At 40.4% G+C, this 20759-nt stretch overlaps 1 protein-coding gene across 6 annotated transcripts in view; it reads right to left on the bottom strand.

The window, feature by feature from the left end:
* Positions 1 to 17694, bottom strand: part of EDARADD (EDAR associated via death domain) — a 191091-nt gene extending 173397 nt beyond the window's left edge. For 3 of the 6 annotated variants that reach the window (XM_082249733.1, XM_082249735.1, XM_082249737.1), the window contains exon 1: positions 17575 to 17694. In XM_082249733.1, the coding sequence (XP_082105859.1) occupies positions 17575 to 17602 (28 nt within the window). In that variant the 5' untranslated portion in view covers positions 17603 to 17694. The remainder of the gene's footprint in view (positions 1 to 17574) is intronic. The other 3 variants (XM_082249734.1, XM_082249738.1, XM_082249736.1) reach the window with 2 other exon arrangements.
* Between the last annotated feature and the right edge of the window lie 3065 nt (positions 17695 to 20759).

Genomic DNA, 20759 nt, shown 5'->3' with positions numbered 1-20759 from the left:
ATTCTAGTACATGTCTTTACTCTCTATGAGACCATTATATGGTGTACTTCTCTGTTTGTCCATCCTAGATTTCGGGAAGATCAATGGTCTATAAGACAAATTTCTCGCCCTTGTATCTCTGTTAACCAATTTATAAGGTAAACTATACAGTAGATATATGATATATGATTACCTTTCATGGATCTTTGAACGGTATACTTTCATTATGACTGGGCGTATTAGTTATATACAGTATATATTGCTATTATTTTAGCAGTGCCTTTACCAGCTCTTGAAGAGTATTCTTTGCCCTTTTTTTTGGATACTGGAGTACTGGCTGAGGTGTCCAGCTTATATTATTATGGTGCGTTCAATAGGTTATATTCATCTGACCATATAAATATAAACAAATAAAAATGGTGTTGCTATTTGTGGCAAAATACTATATACTATGTGTACTTTCTTAACAGATAAAGAATCTTGTATTTGTTTCTCTCCTTTGAGGGTTGGGATTCCCGCATTCGCAGGGTGAAACTATATGCCCCAGGTTCCTGGGTGTGGCTTCACCTGGGGTAAGAGAGCACATGGAACGACTTCACATTCTATATGTATATATATGTTATGTTGTTTATAGTTTTTTCAAACATTTAATTTTTGATTACTGTTTTTCAGTATTGTATATTGATCTCTGTTCTACTTGATGATGTACTAAAGCTCCTTAAGAAGCGGTAACGTTTCCACAAAACATGTTGAGCACCTATAATCCATATGGTATCTGCAACATTTGACAGTTATGACATCTCTGAGGTCATCCCATCTGTGATTTATTATATAGAGCAATACAGAATGACACAGTTATCTGTGCCTATGTTTTAGACATTGATATGTTTTTACATACCGTATTTATCAGTGTATAACATGCACTTTTTCCTCCTAAAAATGGAGGGCAAAACACCAGTGCGTGTTATACGCCGATATATTAAAAAAAAAAATCTAGGCAGCGCTGAGAGGCAGAGGGGGGTGGGCCGGGCCTAGCAGAAGGAAGGACGAGTGGTTGCTGTCATAGGAAGTCCTGCCTCTTATGATAGACAGCACAGTAGCCCAATTCCAGGACGTGTGATGTCTATCATAGGCGCTGGAACTTCAGATGACAGTGGCCGCTCGTCCTCCCTTCTCCCATCTGCATCTCAGCGCTGCCTGGCCTTTTTTTTTTTTTTTTAAATATATCACCGCTCTGTGCAATGGTGCTGGCGAAGCTGTATTGGTGGACACTGCACTGGTGAGGCTGCATTGGTGGACACTGTGCTGGCGAGGGTGCATTGGTGGACACTGCGCTGGCGAGACTGCATTGATGGACATGGCGCTGGCGAGGCTGCATTGGTGGACACTGCGCTGGTGAGGCTGCATTGGTGGACACTGCACTGGCAAGGCTGCATTGATGGACATGGCGCTGGCGAGGCTGCATTGGTGGACACTGCGCTGGCGAGACTGCATTGATGGACATGGCGCTGGCGAGGCTGCATTGGTGGACACTGCACTGGTGAGGCTGCATTGGTAGACACTGCACTGGCAAGGCTGCATTGATGGACATGGCGCAGGTGAGGCTGCATTGGTGGACACTGCGCTGGCGAGGCTGCATTGGTGGACACTGCGCTGGTGAGGCATCATTTATGAACACTGCACTGATGAGGCTGCATTCAGGGGCACTAGTAAGACTGCATTTGATTTAAAAAAAAAAAGTTCTGAGTTCAATGCTGTTTATTTCAAATTTAGGCTTTTTTCCTAAAATTTCCCTCCTAACTTTGAGGTGCGTGTTATACGCCGATGCGTGTTATATGCCGATAAATACGGCATTGTGAATAACATTTGTTAATTTAAAAAAAAAAACAGTTTGCTTTTTCAAGCCTTTGTACGGTACCATGAAAGTCCATAAATGCCTCAAAAAACGTTCCCACTTTCGAATATAATAGGACGTAGGTACTTTTCTTATGATTTATGCTATTGACACCCCCCTTTCTCTCAATAGTCAAATTGGGTGGATAACACAACCTGAGGCAATCCAATTGGTGTCTTCAACTCTTCAAGCTACATTTTTTAAAAATCTTTGTGCATCATATTATATCTATATATATATATACCCTATATATATATATACCTATATATATACCCTATATACTCTATCCTTTTGGAGGGGTTTTTACTCTTGATTTCTGATTTTCTATACATTCATTTAATTTTGGATAGATTGACTAGTCATTATTGGTAATGAATGTCCTAATGGATCTTCATGGTACTGCCTGGGCAGGGTTCAAAGCCCAGATTGAAACAGGATGTAATGTTAACAAGGAGAATGATGATGACTTAGCCATGTGTTTGAGTAAAATGAGGGCATCACTTAAACGAAAGTCGCATTTATATTGGCATAATGAATATTTTCAATGCTACATAAAGGAGGAAATTAACCCTCCACACTTTTCTTACTATAAAAAAATCCCCCAGAAAGTTTTAAAAAACTATGGGAGGGAGTCCTCACAAAATGCAGTAAAGAACTTATGACTCTATCGGTAAATCACTCCTCTGATGATCTGAGACTCTTGGATATAGAGATTGAGGCTATTAATACAAATTATAAACAAGTTCTTTACCTCCTTGCTTTCCCTCCCAGATGGATGGAAATTAGGGAGTATCTTAAAACTAATCTTAAAACTATGAATAAAGAAAATGAGATAAAAAAAAAGAAGAAATGTAATCTAGTTAAACCAGCCTTTGCTGAGGGATATGCATACAAATGGACAAGAAAAATTATAGCTAGGAAGTTTGGTAGACGGAATAATTCACACATGCAAGCTCACAGAGATGATACCACAGGATCAGATTCATCGACCACTAGCACAAAAAGCACACACAAACATGTTGCCTCGATTGAGGGAGTCAGAGGTTATTAGTGGCAATTTTACACCAGTATTGCACAGTTTGTTAAACAAAGGCACTACAATTGTACCTGCAAATACCAAGCTCCTTTTAGATCTGGCTCTGTCTCTATCAGTGTCCAAGGTCCAGAGCAATCTGAATACATATGTTGTACGGACATCTCAAACACCGGCAGCACACAACACTCAGAACTCTACATAATTAATCTCACTGATTTTTCCCTCACATCAGCACAAGAATCCGTACTACGGATGGGCTTAGGATTTTGCCCCACACAAGAGATAGATGTAATTGAAACAATTAATGACTCATATATTATTTTGCACAAAATCTTACCTATAAATTAATGTTCAATCCAGAACGTAAAGAAAAAGAAATGGAGAAAAAAATTTCTGAGCGCACTAAAAACTTTTCAATGGAAGAATTTAGAGTCCTAAGGGACTTAATGTTACTATATGATGAGGGAGCTGTAGATTTTGACCCCCCACTCAAGCCGACATTGGATTCCTCTGAAGTAGACTCACATAATGCACAAAAGTTTAAACCAAAATCTCGTCACTTCCCTGAATTGTCACATCAGACAAAGGGGGCAATATCGTTCTGATGACCCACTTGCAAAACCAACAGATGTGTAATGATGTTTTGAGTAACAGACAATGGTATCGTCATATGAATTGTCACTATTTCTTAATGTATGGATGTTTCTGCAGCAAACTGTAAAGGATTTGAAAGCAGTCCAATGGCAATCGTCTTATCACTCATCCATTTATCACATGAACAGCTATCCACCCTTCTCAAGACACAGACTGAGTTTGTTATCTAACCATCAGGCAAAGGGGGAAATATAATTCTGATGACCCACTTGCAATACCAACGGATGTGTAATGATGTTTTGAGTAACAGACAATGGTATCGTCATATCGATATGACAACAGTTTCACTTTATAAAAGGGAATTTAGAGAACTATAAACACAGGCATTTTTGGAGGGACTTATTGCTAAAGAGACCCTAGACTACTTGGTCAACCCATTTCCCCGGACACCCACTTTTTACACTTTACCCAAGGTCCATAAAAATCTGTCCCTTCCACCTGGCTGACCCATAATCCCTGGCATTGGTTCACTTACCAAGAATGCGAGTAGATTTGTGGATTTATTTTTGCTTCCCCATGTATCGAGACTTCCTTCCTATGTTAAGGATACATCAGATCTGCTGAGACATGTGGAGGGGACCCATGTCCCCCCGGGCACCCTACTGGTTGCTATTGATATATAATCATTGTATTCTAGTATCCTGCACGAGTGGGGCATATGGGTGATTGGGTCCTTCCTCATGGAACAGCATAGGTAATTTTGGCCACGCAATCAGTTCATCCTTGACCTACTGACCTTCATCTTCAACTTTTTCTTTAGGTCACAGGGGTTGCTATGGGCACATGCTGTGCCCCGTCATATGCAAACTTATATTTGGGTGGTTGGGAGAGAGAAATATTCTCAGATGAGACCTTTGCACCATGGCTCCCCCACATCCTCTACTGGTTCTGGTACATAGATGACCTTCTGGTCATCTGGACCGATACAGAGAGGGAATTGGGGATGTTTCTAGAACGTTTAAATCAATGAATGCCATTAAAAATTTACCTATAATACGAGCAAAGAACAGGTCTCCTTCCTAGACCTTAATATTGCAATTGGGTCTGAGGGATACATACAAACAGATTTATACTGTAAACCTAGTGCAGGTAATACTCTACTTCATGCCAACAACCTGCATCCCAGGCCGCTGGTAAGGAGTATTCTCTATGCCCAATACATACGATTGTGGAGAAACTGCACCTCAGATCTGGATTTTAAAAAACAGGCAGATCTATTGAGGGAGAGACTGTTGGCACGAGGATGCTCGTGGACCCTTTTGAAATGGGCATTTAACAAGGCAAAGGAGAGAACGAGAACATCTCTTTTATACAATACTCCCCAAAAAAACAACAAGATGCGACGGACGGTAGGTTTAGTCACAAAATATTCATCCAATAAATTACAGTTGTGATCAGTGATCGCAAAAACTGGCATTTTCTTACACACAATTACACCATTTTGAAATATGTCAGACAGACACCTGAGCTCAATTTTATACGTGCAACTACACTGAAACAACAACTGACTGCCAGCCATTATTTACCACACAATACGAATGATAACATTGTGGCAGGTGTTCATAATGCCCTTGGGTTCATGAAGACCTGAGTATCAGATTACCTAATGGACAATAGCACAAATTAAAAACATTTGCAAATTGCTCCACAGAAGGGCTGATTTACATACCACATGCCGATGTGGTGCATTCTACATCGGTATGACCAAACGACAATTTGGACAAAGAATTAGGGACCATACCTAATATTCAGGTAGTGGAAAAGTTGTAACCCCAGTGACTAGACATATTGGTCTTCATCACAAATATCATACAGAAATGGTTTCCTTTTTTGTTCTTGAAATTATTTGGCAGGACCCCAGGGGAGGTAATTGGGATAAACGTATATTGCAGCGTGAGACCTTATGGATCAAACACTTAAATGCAATGACTCCCCCTGGACTCAATGAGGTAAATTCTTACAGACCATTTCTATGAATTTTTGATGAACAATTATTCCTATCTAGCCACAAATGTACGTTTGTAGCATCCCATTGCCCCCTTTTGGGACCCTGGAGACGTGATACTTTTTCTCTGGACATACAGGGCTTTGCGAAAGTATTCGGCCCCCTTGAACTTTTCAACCTTTTGCCACATTTCAGGCTTCAAACATAAAGATATAAAACTGTAATTTTTTGTGAAGAATCAACAAGTGGGACACAGTCATGAAGTGGAACGAAATTTATTGGATATTTCAAACTTTTTTAACAGATAAAAAACTGAAAAATTGTGCGTGCAAAATTATTCAGCCCCCTTAAGTTAATACTTTGTAGCGCCACCTTTTGCTGCGATTATAGCTGTAAGTCGCTTGGGGTATGTCTCTATCAGTTTTGCACATCGAGAGACTGAAATTTTTACCCATTCCTCCTTGCAAAATAGCTCGAGCTCAGTGAGGTTGGATGGAGAGCGTTTGTGAACAGCAGTTTTCAGTTCTTTCCACAGATTCTCGATTGGATTCAGGTCTAGACTTTAACTTGGCCATTCTAACACCTGGATATGTTTATTTGTGAACCATTCCATTGTAGATTTTGATTTATGTTTTGGATCATTGTCTTGTTGGAATACAAATCTCTGTCCTAGTCTCAGGTCTTTTGCAGACTCCATCAGGTTTTCTTCCAGAATGGTCCTGTATTTGGCTCCATCCATCTTCCTATCAATTTTAATCATCTTCCCTGTCCCTGCTGAAGAAAAGCAGGCCCAAACCATGATGCTGCCACCACCATGTTTGACAGTGGGGGTGGTGTTTTCAGGGTGATGAGCTGTGTTGGTTTTTACGCCAAACATAAAGTTTTGCATTGTTGCCAAAAAGTTTGATTTTGGTTTCATCTGACCAGAGCACCTTCTTCCACATGTTTGGTGTGTCTCCCAGGTGGCTTGTGGCAAACTTTAAACAACACTTTTTATGGATATCTTTAAGAAATGACTTTCTTCTTGCCACTCTTCCATAAAGGCCTGGTTTGTGCAGTATACGACTGATTGTTGTCCTATGGACAGAGTCTCCCACCTCAGCTGTAGATCTCTGCAGTTCATCCAGAGTGATCATGGGCCTCTTGGCTGCATCTCTGATCAGTCTTCTCCTTGTATGAGCTGAAAGTTTAGAGAGACGGCCAGGTCTTCGTAGATTTGCAGTGGTCTGATACTCCTTCCATTTCAATATTATTGCTTGCACAGTGCTCCTTGGGATGTTTAAAGCTTGGGAAATATTTTTGTATCCAAATCCGGCTTTAAACTTCTCCACAACAGTATCTTGGACCTGCCTGGTGTGTTCCTTGTTCTTCATGATGCTCTCTGCGCTTTAAACGGACCTCTGAGACTATCACAGTGCAGGTGCATTTATACGGAGACTTGATTCTATTTATCATCATCATTAGTCATTTAGGTCAACATTGGATCATTCAGAGATCCTCACTGAACTTCTGGAGAGAGTTTGCTGCACTGAAAGTAAAGGGGCTGAATAATTTTGCACGCCCAATTTTTCAGTTTTTTATTTGTTAACAAAGTTTGAAATATCCAATAAATTTCGTTCCACGTCATGATTGTGTCCCACTTGTTGTTGATTCTTCACAAAAAATTACAGTTTTATATCTTTGTTTAAAACTCACAGCCATTAATGTCTAAACCGCTGGCAAAAAAGTAAGTACACCCCTAAGTGAACATGTCCAAATTGGGCCCAAAGTGTCAATATTTTGTGTGGTCACCATTATTTTCCAGCACTGCCTTAACCCTCTTGGGCATGGAGTTCTCCAGAGCTTCACAGGTTGCCACTGGAGTCCTCTTCCACTCCTCCATGACGACATCACGGAGCTGGTGGATGTTAGAGACCTTGCGCTTCTCCACCTTCCATTTGAGGATGCCCCACAGATGCTCAGTAGGGTTTAGGTCTGTAGACATGCTTGGCCATTCCATCCCCTTTACCCTAAGCTTTTTTTTAGCAAGGCAGTGGTCTTCTTGGAGGTGTGTTTGGGGTTGTTAGCATGTTGGAATACTGCCCTGCAGGGGGATCATGAGAGGGGATCATGCTCTGCTTCAGTATGTCACAGTACATGTTGGCATTCATGGTTCCTCAATGAGCTGTAGCTCCCCAGTGACGGCAGTACTCATGTAGCCCCAGACCATGACACTCCCACCACCATGCTTGACTGTAGGCAAGACACACTTTTCTTTGTACTCCTCACCTGGTTTCTGCCACACACGCTTGACACCATCTGAACCAAATAAATTTATCTTGGTCTCATCAAACCAGAGAACATAGTTCTAGTAATCCATGTCCTTAGTCTGCTTGTCTTCAGCAAACTGTTTGCAGGCTTTCTTGCGCATCATCTTTAGAAGAGGTTTCCTTCTGGGACGACAGCCATGCAGACCAATTTGATGCAGTGTGCGGCATATGGTCTAAACACTGAAAGGTTTACCTCCCACCCCTTCAACCTCTGCAGCAATGCTGGCAGCACTCATATGTCTATTTCTCAAAGACAACCTCTGGATATGACACGGAGAACATGCACTTAAACTTCTTTGGTCGACCATGGCAAGGCCTGTTCTGAGTGAAACCTGTTCTGTTAAACTGCTGTCTGGTCTTGGCCACCGTGCTGCAGCTCAGTTTCAGGTTCTTGCCAATCTTCTTATAGCCTAGGCCATCTTTATGTAGAGCAACAATTCTTTTTTCAGATCCCCAGAGTTTTTTGCCATGAGGTGCCATGTTGAACTTCTAATGGCCAGTATGAGAGAGTGAGAGCGATAACACCAAATTTAACACACCTGCTCCCCATTCACACCTGAGACCTTGTAACACTAATGAGTCACATGACACCGGGGAGGGAAAATGGGTAATTGGGCCCAATTTGGACATGTTTACTTAGGGGTGTACTCACTTTTGTTGCAAGCGGTTTAGACATTAATGGCTGTGTGTTGAGTTATTTTGAGGGGACAGCAAATTTACACTATTATACAAGCTGTACACTCACTACTTTACATTGTAGCAAAGTGTCATTTCTTCAGTGTTGTCACATGAAAAGATATTATAAAATATTTACAAAAAATGTGAGGGGTGTGTATAGATTTTCATTAATTTTTTCCTTAAAATCTCTATATGAAATTTTGAATTTATGTTTTCTCTTTTTTTCCTTTTAATTACTCATTAAATATAATTATGATACTGTTGGATGTGGTGCCTTCCTAATTGTCCTCTTGTCCAGCATTATGACCCAGCAATATGTCAATTTCTGTACAGTAGCCTTTCCAATCCATTTGCCCTTATCCATCATGGCCCCTGCTGTGATCAACCAGGGTGGGGTTTGGCCCCGGGGCACTGGCTTGTGCGTCTTCTCCAGCGGATGTGTGGCTTCGTGGTGAGGGGCAGACCACGGGCAACCGCTGGCCCTGCTTCGCTGTCTATTGGGTGCTCGCAGATCCAGGGAGGGAGGGGTTCCCCCCTGATGGGCGGATGCCCGCTCTGGACTTTGCGCATGCGCAGTTTCGGCACATGGGTACCTCCAGGCCGGCCCGGTGACTTCATATGCCGATACGGTGGGGCTGGCGTCACTGGACAGGAGCCCCATAAATACAGGGGATGGCAGGCAGACTCAAAGCTGCTGCAATCACGGGAGCCTATAGCCTCTTGCTTACAGGTAAAAGCAGATTCATCTGCCTCAATGACGTTTCTTAGATTACAGGTTACAAACATCCAACTTACAAACCACTCCTACTTACAAACGGAGGGAGACAACAGGAAGTGAGAGGAAATGTACCCCTAGGAAGGGAAATTCACTCCTGTAAGATTTCTCATGGGAAAAAGGTGTCTTTTCTGAAGCTTTATCACTAATCCTTGTTTCCACAACAGCCCAAAATTTTCAAACTCCAGTTGTCACAGGGACAGAAAGTGAGGTGAAATCTTCTACGGGGTACAGACAGCAAAACAAATGGTTCCCTATGCTATCCAAAAAACTTAAAAATTATCATTTTGGCTGGAGCTACACTTAATAAATGTATCTGTTCCGACTTACAAACAAATTCAACTTAAGAACAAACCTACAGTCCCTATCTTGTTTGTAACCCGGAAACCGCCTGTATGTCTTATTTGCCTTATTGACACAGGCCTCTTTGTAAATATGTATAGGAGAGCCCTATGATGCAAAACCTATTCAACCCTGGTTCATTTGATCCATCCTGATATTCTTCTTTATATTTATTAAAGATCCTTTGAGGTGAGCTATGTCTCTTTTTCTGTTTTGGCTTTTATATTGGGAACCCCTGGGAGATTTTACTGCATGTCTTTACTCTCTAGGAGACCATTACATGGTGTACTTCTCTGTTTGTCCATCTTAAATTTCGGGAAGATCAATGTAGAGCCCATCTATGGTCTATGAGACAAATCTCTCGCCCTTGTATCTCTGTTAACCAATTTATAAAGTAAACTATACAGTAGATATATGATTACCTTTCATGGATCATTGAACAGTATATTTTCATTATGACTGGGCGTATTAGTTAAAAACATAATTCTGTTATTTTAGCAGTGCTTTTACCAGCTCTTAAAGAGTATTCATTGCCCTTTTTTTTCGGATACTGGAGTACCAGCAGAGGTGTCCAGCTTATATTATTACGGTGCGTTCAATAGGTTATATTCATCTAACCAAATAAATATAAACAAATAAAAATGGTGTTGCTATTTGTGGCAAAATACTATACTATGTGTACTTTATTAACAGATAAAGAACCTTGTATTTTTTTCTCTCCTTTGAGGGTTGGGATTCCCGCATTTGCCGGGTGAGACTATATACCCCGGGTTCCTGGGTGTGGCTTCACCTGGGGTAAGAGAGCACATGGAATGGCTTCACATTATATATGTATATATATATATATATATATGTTATGTTGTTTATAGTTTTTTCAAACATTTAATTTTTGATCACTGTTTTTCGGTATTGCATATTGATCTCTGCTCTACTTGATGATGTACTAAAGCTGCTGAAGAAGCGGTAACTTTCCCGCGAAGCATTTTGAACACCTATAATCCAGATGGTATCTGCTACATTTGACAGTTATGACATCTCTGAAGTCATCCCATCTGTGATTTATCTTTATAGAGCAATACAGAATGACACAGTTACCTGTGCCTATGTTTTAGACATTGATAAGTTTTTATATATATATATTGTGAATACAATTTGTTCAATTAAATAAAAAAACTGTTTGCTTTGTCAAGCCTTTGTATGGTACCATCAAAGTCCATACATGCCTCAAAAAACTTTCCCACTTTTATTTATACATGTTGATCATATCCCCCCTTAATCTCATCTTCTCAAGAGAGAATACATTCAGTTCCTCTAATTCTGTATTTTTAGGGTGGGTATGTTTATTTATGTGTAAGTATATTAAGAATTACTGTATCTTCTAAATTGGAAACATATTCCTTGTAAAATTGTACATACTTGCCCAAATAAAGCTGATACTGATTGTAAAATCTTATTGTTATTCACGTAGGTCAAGTGAGTGCAGTGAGGGATGACCTACGAATCTGTTATAACACAGTAACCTAAGAATAGTACAGCAAGAGTATATGTTAAATATAAACTGCTCAAAAAAATTAAAGGAACACTTTGAAAACACATTAGATCTCAATGGGGAAAAATTATTATACTGGATATTTATACTGATATGGACTGCGTAATGTGTTTGGATCAAAAGGATGCCAAGTCATTTGATGGAAATGAAAATGATCAACCTTATGAGGGCTGAATTCAAAGACACCCCGAATATCAAAGAAAAAAAAACGATGTAGCAGGCTAGTCCATTTTGCTGAAACTTATTGTAGCAACTCAAAATGGTACTCAGTAGTTTGTATGGCCCCCACATGCTTGTATGCATGTCTGACAATGTTGGGGCATACTCCTAATGAGATGACGGGTGGTGTCCTGGGGTATTTCCTCCCAGATCTAGACAAGGGCATCATTAAGCTCCTGAACAGACTGAAGTGCAACCTGGCGGTGTCAGATGGACCGAAACATAATGTTCCAGCAGTGTTCTATTGGATTTAGATCAAGCAAGCATGGGGGCCATTCAATGGTATCAATTTCTTCATCCCCCAGGAACTGGCTGCATACCCACGTCACATGAGGCAGGGCATTCCCATGCACCAGGTGGAACCCGGGACCCACTGCACCAGTGTAGGGTCTGACAAGGGGTCCAATGATTTTATCCTGATACTTAATGGCAGTCAGGGTGCCATTGTGTAGCCTGTAGAGGTCTGTGCATCCCTCCATGGATATGCCCCCCCAGACCATCACTGACCAACCACCAAACCGGTCATGCTAAACAATTTTAAAAAGCATTATAACTTTCTCCACGGCTTCTCCAGACCCTTTCATGTCTGTCACATGTGCTCAGGGTGAACCTTCTCTCATCTGTGAAAAGCACAGGGTGCCATTGGAAGGCATGCCAATTATAATGTTTAATGGCAAACATCCTCCATGCTCTTGAGACTGTGCTGGGAGACACAGCAAACCTTCTGGCAATGGCACATATTGATATGCTATCCTGGAGGAGTTGTACTGCCTGTGTAACCTCTATAGGGTCCAGGTATCACCTCCTGCTACCAGTAGTGACACTGACCCTAGCCAAATGCAAAACTAGTGAAAAACAGTCAGAAAAGATGAGATGGGAAAAAAATGTCAGTGGCCTCCACCTGCAAAACCATTCAATGGTCTCATGGTTGCCCATTTAGTGCACCTGTTGAAAATGTCATTAACACCAAAGCAGTTGAAACTGAATAACAACCCCCTCTGCTACTTAACTTACCAGATCAATATCCCAAAAGTTTACTTGACTTGATGCTATAATCTGATTTAAAAGTGTTCCTTTAATTTTTTGAGCAGTGTATATAAAGTGTGAGTTACTTTTACAGTTGAAAATTTTTTTATTGGTTTATTAAGAAAACATCACAGAATGCAAAGTAATAATGGAATAGGTAGAAATTTAGCACAGAAATATTCATCCAAGAATCAATGGTAGTAAAGGGATTACATTGTGTATATGATGTTGTTATCCAGCATCAGCTTGATGTGCAACAAACAAGGTTGAAGTAAAGGAACTACAAATATCCAGTGGCTCAAGAAATAATCTCAATTTAAACTGTAGTTATACAGTGGGGATTAAAGAATGAAGGAAAGGGAAAAGGACAGTCAGCATAAGAGAAAAGACGAGATGGGGGAAGAAGGAAAAGCCGGAGAGTACCAGTCTAGCCTAATTTACAAGCTGAACAGACTACAGTGTAAGTTACTTTTAAAGCTGAATGCCAATCAAAAATGAAAAGTTAAAAACCAATGCAGTCATATTGTATATACATGCAGTCGTTGAAACAGAGAAATGTCAACTAAGATATTTCACATGTTCCCAATGTGGAATGTAATACAGGTTTCTATTCTCCACTCTTTCTAGTCCGAAGAAAAATGATGATTTCTGGCTGGAACTAGACCTCAAGAAACTAAAAAGAAACCAAGAAACATACATCTTAAAAAGATCAAAATAGAATCCCTTCAATTCGTTTTGCAAACCATTTGACTGAGGAACTGGATGCCCTTAACTAACTTACTAGACACATACCTTCATATACAGTACAATCACAAAGGATAAGGGTTGTTAGGCATTTAAAAATAGTCAACTTCTGTCCACTTAAAGCATGGTGTCTCTATGTGCAGTGCTGGACACAGACAAATTACAAACAACTGTAGCCCAAGTGAAAACAGCCTTTCTCGCAAGACACTTTCACCACTTTACAATGTCTCCATCTTCTAGGAACTCTCTCGGAGGCCATGTTAATGGTGAAATAGGTCTACTGGAATCTGAGAGTCTTTTAGATCAGATTCCTCAACCAGTGGAACAAGAATGGTCTACATTAGACCATTCATATCACCCAAAAGATTAAAGGGAGCCCCTTATCTAAATAACATGTTCCAAGCCAATTTGAGGGTTCCCACTGGATATACTGTATCCAACATTTGCCACTTGCCGACCGCTGCCCGACTATATACGGCGGCGGTCAGCCCCTCCCAGACAAAGTGAGGTACCGGTACGTAACTAGCCTTTGAGCCAATAGGGGGCGAGCGCGCCCCGCCAGAGGCACACTCCCGCCCCCGCTCGTTCCCTAGGCAGCCCGCGCGTGTGACCGGCGGACCTGATGTCACTCGCAATCGTCGGATACAGCGGGAGAAAGGCAGGTGGCTAATGTAAACACAGCCGCCTGTCATTCTCCCCTGTGTAACAGCACAGATCATACGGTCCTGCTATGTAGGACCGTTGATCTCTGCTGTTACACACTCAGCCACATCTAATCACGGTTAGAAGCACGCCCCTAGGGACACACTTAACCCCTCCCTCTCCAATAAAGTTAACCCCTTCCCTCCCAGTGTCATTTTTACAGTAACAACGCATATGTATAGCACTGATTACTGTAGTAATGTCACTGATACCCCCAAAATTGTCAAAAATGTCAGTCAAGGGTCCGATCTGTCTGCCGCAATGTCGCAGTCCCGCAAAAAAAATCGCAGATCGCCGTCATTACTCGTAAAAAAAAATAAATAAAAATGACAAAAATCTTTCCCTTAGTTAGTAAACGCAATAACTTTTGCGCAAACCAATCAAAATACGCTTTTTGCGATTTTGTTTTACCAAACATATGTAGCAGAAAACAAATTGACTTAAAATGTTAAAAAATTTTGATTTTTACATTTTTGGGGGGGAAATTCATATAAAAAAATGTGAAAAATATTGTTATTTTTGCAAAATTGTCGCTGTCGCTGTTTTTTTGTTTATATCACATGATCAAAAAATCGCACAGGTGATCAAATACCACCAAAAGAAAGCTCTGTTTGTGGTAAAAAAAAAAGGATGTCAATTTCATTTGGGTACAGCGGCGCACGACCGCGCAATTGTCCGTTAAAGTCACGCAGTGCCGAATCGCAAAATAGGCCCTGGTCAGGAAGGGGGTAAAATCTTCCAGGGCTTAAGTGGTTAAAATCAGAACAGCCTTCATGCCGCCCATTCTCGACAAAAGAGTAAACAGCCAAATAGACAATCATTCAGCAGTCTCTTAAGGCCAAAACCAATGGGTTGGCTAGATGTCATAATTTATTTTAACATTTGAGAATCCGTTTTTATATTTAGAATCTAGATATACAAAAACAATCAGCGCAGACAGTCAAATGTATTAGGAACTAAAATGCAAGCTGAATACCGACCCGGGTACACAGTGCAACAACCCAGATAGAAATAATTGCAATAAAATGGTGCAGCGCAAATCACAGAACTCTATACTAATAAATGCAAAAACAAAGCAAAAAAATGTGTAAAGGAAAGTCCATAAGTAGAAAAGTCCCATACACCATCAAAGTAAAAGAATCCACAGGTAGTGCTGAAACACAGGCTGAACATCCAGTGCTGATCTCCTCCACCAAGGGACACACTTATGCGCTCACCTCACAGTCGGACCCCTGTATTACCTGCAGGTCAGACAAGCCAAATGGATAAATCCCTCCAATGAAGGTATGCCAGAAGACAGCAGTAATCCCGGATCCAGCGGCTAATGCCGCTTGTGCATAACTCCGACCAATAAAGTAAGAGGAAAGACAACAAGCCTCTAAGTGTATACCGTATTAAAATAAAATCTTTAATCAAGAATCACACTTACATAAATAAAAGTTATATGTGCAGATCGATATTGATAAAAGCGCTGCGGTCTCCTCTCAGAGGCAGCATGACACACGGACCTTCGGAACAGCAGCGGGTGACGTCATCGACAGGCGACTCCACTTCCCGTACGCGTTACATTCTACGGGACTTCGTCAGCGGGGGTTGACGAAGTCCCGTAGACATTTTTTTGCTTTGTTTTTGCATTTATTAGTATAGAGTTCTATGATTTGCGCTGCACAATTTTATTGCAATTATGTGTAGAATCTAACCAGACATCAAGGCTGGTGAACATTAATTAAAAAATCTGAGTGCTAATAAAACTGTCTTTGTCCACTGCATACCCCTTACCCCTTATCCCAAAGGAAAAAATGGCCATTGACCTAAAGGTTCTAGTCCACGCAATAGCCTTTTTTTGCCTTATCTGGATCCTTCAGGGTTAGGAGGATCTACAGTATATAGACATGGATTAATCATATGGAGAAAACTGTCATATATTTATATATATATATATATATATATATATATATATATTTATATATATATATACACAGTATCTCATAAAAGTCAGTACACCCCTCACATTTTTGTAAATATTTTATTAGATCTTTTCATGTGACCACACCGAAGAGATGATGCTTTGCCATGATGTCATCATGGAGGAGTGGAAGAAGACTCCAGTGGCAACCTGTGAAGCTCTGGTGAACCCCATGCCCAAGAGGGTTAAAGTGGTTGTAAACCCACTTTAAAGACCTTTACCTATAGGTAAGCATATATTAAGGCTTACCTATAGGTGCTATAAATATCTCCTAAACATGCACCGTTTAGGAGATATTTACAGTGCATGCAGCCGATGACGTCATCGCCGCATGCGCTCTGAAGGAACGCCCACTAGTGCCGTTCCTTCAGAGCCTAGTGCCGTGAATGGCGGCTCCTGCATGCATGCGTGGGAGTGATGTAATCGCGCTACCTGCCAATCAGATGGCCGGAGGACGCGATCCAGGAAGCAGGACGGCTGAACATGTCGGCCGTCCTGTCGGTACTGCGGGGGCTTCGATTTTAGGTAAGTACTTCATAATGAGCTAGTATACTAGCTCATTATGCCTTTATCTTTACAGGTTTTTTTTTTTCAGTGGGTTTACTTCCTCTTTAAGGCAATGCTGGAACATAATGGTGGCCACACAAAATATTGACACTTTGGGTCCAATTTAGACATTTTTACTCAGGGGTGTACTCACTTTTGTTGCCAGCGGTTTAGACAATAATGGCTGTGTGTTGAGATATTTGGAGGGGACAGCAAATTAACACCGTTATACAAGCTGTACACTCACTACTTTACATTGTAGCAAAGTGTCATTTCTTCAGTGTTGTCACATGAAAAGATATAATAAAATATTTACAAAAATGTGAGGGGTGTACTCACTTTTGTGAGATACTGTATATATATATATATATATATATATATATATATATATATATATTTTTTTTTTTTTCTAAATATATACATATGCACACACACCCCAAACATATGGTTACCTTGTAACCCAGCCATAAATATCAATTAATGTAATTGTTTTAAACATTTAAAAAAATATGTTTTCAGTTTTTCAAGGTACATGTACATCAAGAAATAAAAACGAAGATAGCAATAAATGGATAGATCTTCATCTAAAAAAAGAAAAAAGTACTGCCATACTACCATTAAACACATTCTCCTTATTACTATTCTTCTATTGACAGATGAGTTTTAAATATTCATTTATATAAATTCTTGATGGTTTCCACAGCTAGCATTGCAGTACAATCCCCATTTTTCTGTACGAAAGATTCTTTCTCTCTCTCTCTATATATATATATATATATATACATATATATATATATATATATATATATATATATATATACACACGTATATATATATATATATATATATATATATATATATATATATACACATATACAAGGGGTCTTCAAAAAGTTTCAGCAATTTTGTTGAAGAATATATACATATGTATACCAGCTACACTTTTTGAACTGATATTTTACATTCTACTTTGTGCTGCAGCTAGGCTGATTTTGACTGTAGGTATTGCAGGATACAGCTGCTGCCTACAGTCAAAGAGTCTAGCTGCAGAAGTTATAGTACTGATAGTTCGAGAAAAAAGACAAAGACACGTCTTTCACAATAAATAATCTGTTGTGAAAAGCAATGAAAGGCAATTTTCAAAAGAAAAACAGAAGCTGTTAACATTTTAATGACCTGGTATAAAATAAAACATTTTAATTGGCCTTACTGTCAGAGAGCAGCTCCTCAGCAGCCATGTGTTTGTATTGTCCCAGGATCCCTTATGGTCTGTACCTAACAAGTTGAGTGATGAACAGATCTTACTGTATTACTTCCTGTTTGTACAATAAGCATCTCACATTGTGCGAAAGAAAACCGATGATTCTAAAAGCAAATTTACACCACCTACTGGATATGTGTATTATGTCAGTATAACACCTCTCTTTCATCTTTACACCATTTAAAAAAAAGAACAACATAAAGAATACATAACCTTATTATAAGACAGCGGCACTTATCCGAGTTTGAATTTGATCCTCAAGCATTTATCTTCATTTTTAAATATAAATGACTGTAATTGAAGATATTCAATTACAAATTACAGATATTTTGGTATATATAAATATATACAGTATTTCACAAAAGTGAGTACACCCCTCACATTTTTGTAAGTATTTTATTAAATATTTTCATGTGTTCATGTGACAACACTGAAGAAATTACAGCTTGTTACAGTGTAAAGTAGTGAATGTACAGCTTGTATGACAGTGTAAATATGCTGTCCCCTCAAAATAACTTAACACACAGCCAATAATGTCTGAACTGCTGGCAACAAAAGTGTCAATATTTTGTGTGGCCACCATTATTTTCCAACACTGCCTTAACCCTATTGAGCATGGAGTTCACCAGAGCTTCACAGGTTGCCACTGAAGTCCTCTCCCACTCCTCCATGATGATCAAAGATATCGATCTGTTCAGACACTATACTAGTAATAGAGGTGTATAGTGTATGTGTTAGTGTTACTGGCAATCAAAGGGTTCAAATTTATTAGTAATTATGTGGGGGGCAATCTGACACTGTCTGGGATTGACACTGACTGATGCTAACGCTATCTGGCATCAACCTGTGACACTAATACAGTGATCAGAAAAAAGATATGTACACTGTACTAATGACACCGTGACAGGGCAGTGAATGGGTTAACTTGGGGGCGATCAGGGGGTTAAATGTGCCTAAGTGTTTTGCTTTGTGAAGTCTAGGGGCGATCTAGGGGTTAAAACATTATTTGGTAATATATGGTGGGTACCCTGACCCTATCTGTGACTGCTGCTAACACTATCTAGCATCACCAGTGACACAAATACAGTGATCAGCAAAAAATGTGTACAGTGTACCTAATGACACTGTGGCAGGGAGTGAAAGGGGTAACTTGGGGGGAGGGGGGGGCGATCAGGGGGTTAAATGTGCCTATCTAAGTGTTTTGCTGTGTGAAGTTTGCTACTTTTACTCAAGATATGTTGTCTCTTCTCTCTCTGGAACAGAAAAAGGCTCCACGAGTGAAGAGCTCACCACGTCCTGTGCCACATGATGATCTCTGTTTCGGCAGTACCAATCAGCAGGTCCAGACTAAAAATCATTGGCCTGGACCTGTAGACGAATCGGTGCTGGATCGAATCACGGTACCGCCGGATGGGCACCCGCGTGCGCCCCCTACCCAGAAGCACCGCTCATGTACTAGGTACGTGATCTGGCGCAGAGCGGCTGCCCAGCCACAGTAAATGCGTGGTGGGCGGTCCGCAACTGGTTAAGATTTTTGGAAAACTTTGGGGAATTTTTTACTCTTCTGAGCAATGTGTCTCTCGAAATCTATTTTAGCTGCCCTGATTGTGCTCTTGCATTTCTTACTGCATTCTTTGTAGTTTTGGATTGCTAATGGTACCCATTTAGCCATATATTTTTAAAAGGACTGTTTTTTTTCTCATTAATATGCCTTTTTACACTAGCATGTAGCCACCAAGATTGGACTTTTGATCTTTTATACAATGAACAAAATTATAAAAGTAACACTTTTGTTTTTTCCCCCATTTTTCATGCGCTGAACTCAGAGTTTTAAGACTTTTTCTATGTACACAAAAGGCCTATTTCTCTCAAATATTGTTCACAAATCTGTCTAAATCTGTGTTAGTGAGCACTTCTCGTTTGCCGAGATAATCCATCCATCTCACAGGTGTGGCATATCAAGATGCTGATTAGACAGCTTGATTATTGCACAGGTGTGCCTTAGGCCGGCCACAATAAAGGCCACTCTACAATGTGCAGTTTTACTGTATTGGGGGGGTCCAAAAACCAGTCAGTATCTGGTTTGACCACCATTTGCCTCATGCAGTGCAACACATCTTCTTTGCATAGAGTTGATCAGGTTGTTGATTGTGGCTTCTGGAATATTGGTCCACTCCTCTTCAATGGCTGTGCGAAGTTGCTGGATATTGGCAGGACCTGGAACACGCTGTCGTATAAGCCGATCCAAAGCTTTCCAAACATGCTCAATGGGTGACATGTCCGGTGAGTATGCTGGCCATGCAAGAACTGGGACGTTTTCAGCGTCCAGGAATTGTGTACAGATCCTTGCAACATGGGGCCGTGCATTACCATACTGCAACATGAGGTGATGGTCGTGGATTAATGGCACAATAATTGGCCTCAGTATCTCGTCACACTATCTCTGTGCATTCAAAATGCTATCAATAAAATGCACCTGTGTTCTTTGTTTACAACATACGACTGTCCATACCATAACCCCACCGCCACCATGAGAGTGGTCTTTTATTGTGGCCAGCCTAAGGCACACCTGTGTAATAGTCATGCTGTCTAATCAGCATCTTGATATGCCACACCTGTGAGGGGGGGTCTATTATCTCGGCAAAGGAGAAGTGCTCACTAACGCAGATTTTGACAGATTTGTGAACAATATTTGAGAGAAATAGTTCTTTTGTGTACATAGAAAAAGTCTTAGATCTATGAGTTCAGCTCATGAAAAATGGGGGCAAAAACAAAAGTGTTGTGTTTATAATTTTGTTCAGAGTATTTGTTGCTCATTGGTATGCACAGACGAATGAAATTGTTTAATATGTCTTTAACACACTCCCGATTCTCTTTAATCACTTGCCCTCTGGAAGATTTACCCCTCACTCCCCCCCCCCCCCCTGTTCATGACCAGGCAATTTTTGCTACGGGGCACCGCGTTGATTTAACAAACAATTGGCCGGTCATGCAACACTAAACCCAGATGAAATACTATATGCCTAGGAAGTGTAAATGCTGGTTCACACTATAGCGATATCAGACATCGCATTTGATTTGCACCGCACTGCTCTGCAAATCACATGCGATGTCTGTGCGATGTAAATTCAGCC

This window comes from Pelophylax lessonae (assembly GCF_965119305.1).
Source record: "Pelophylax lessonae genome assembly, chromosome: 3".
NCBI lineage: Eukaryota > Metazoa > Chordata > Amphibia > Anura > Ranidae > Pelophylax > Pelophylax lessonae.
This window is presented reverse-complemented; position numbering and strand designations above follow the sequence as displayed.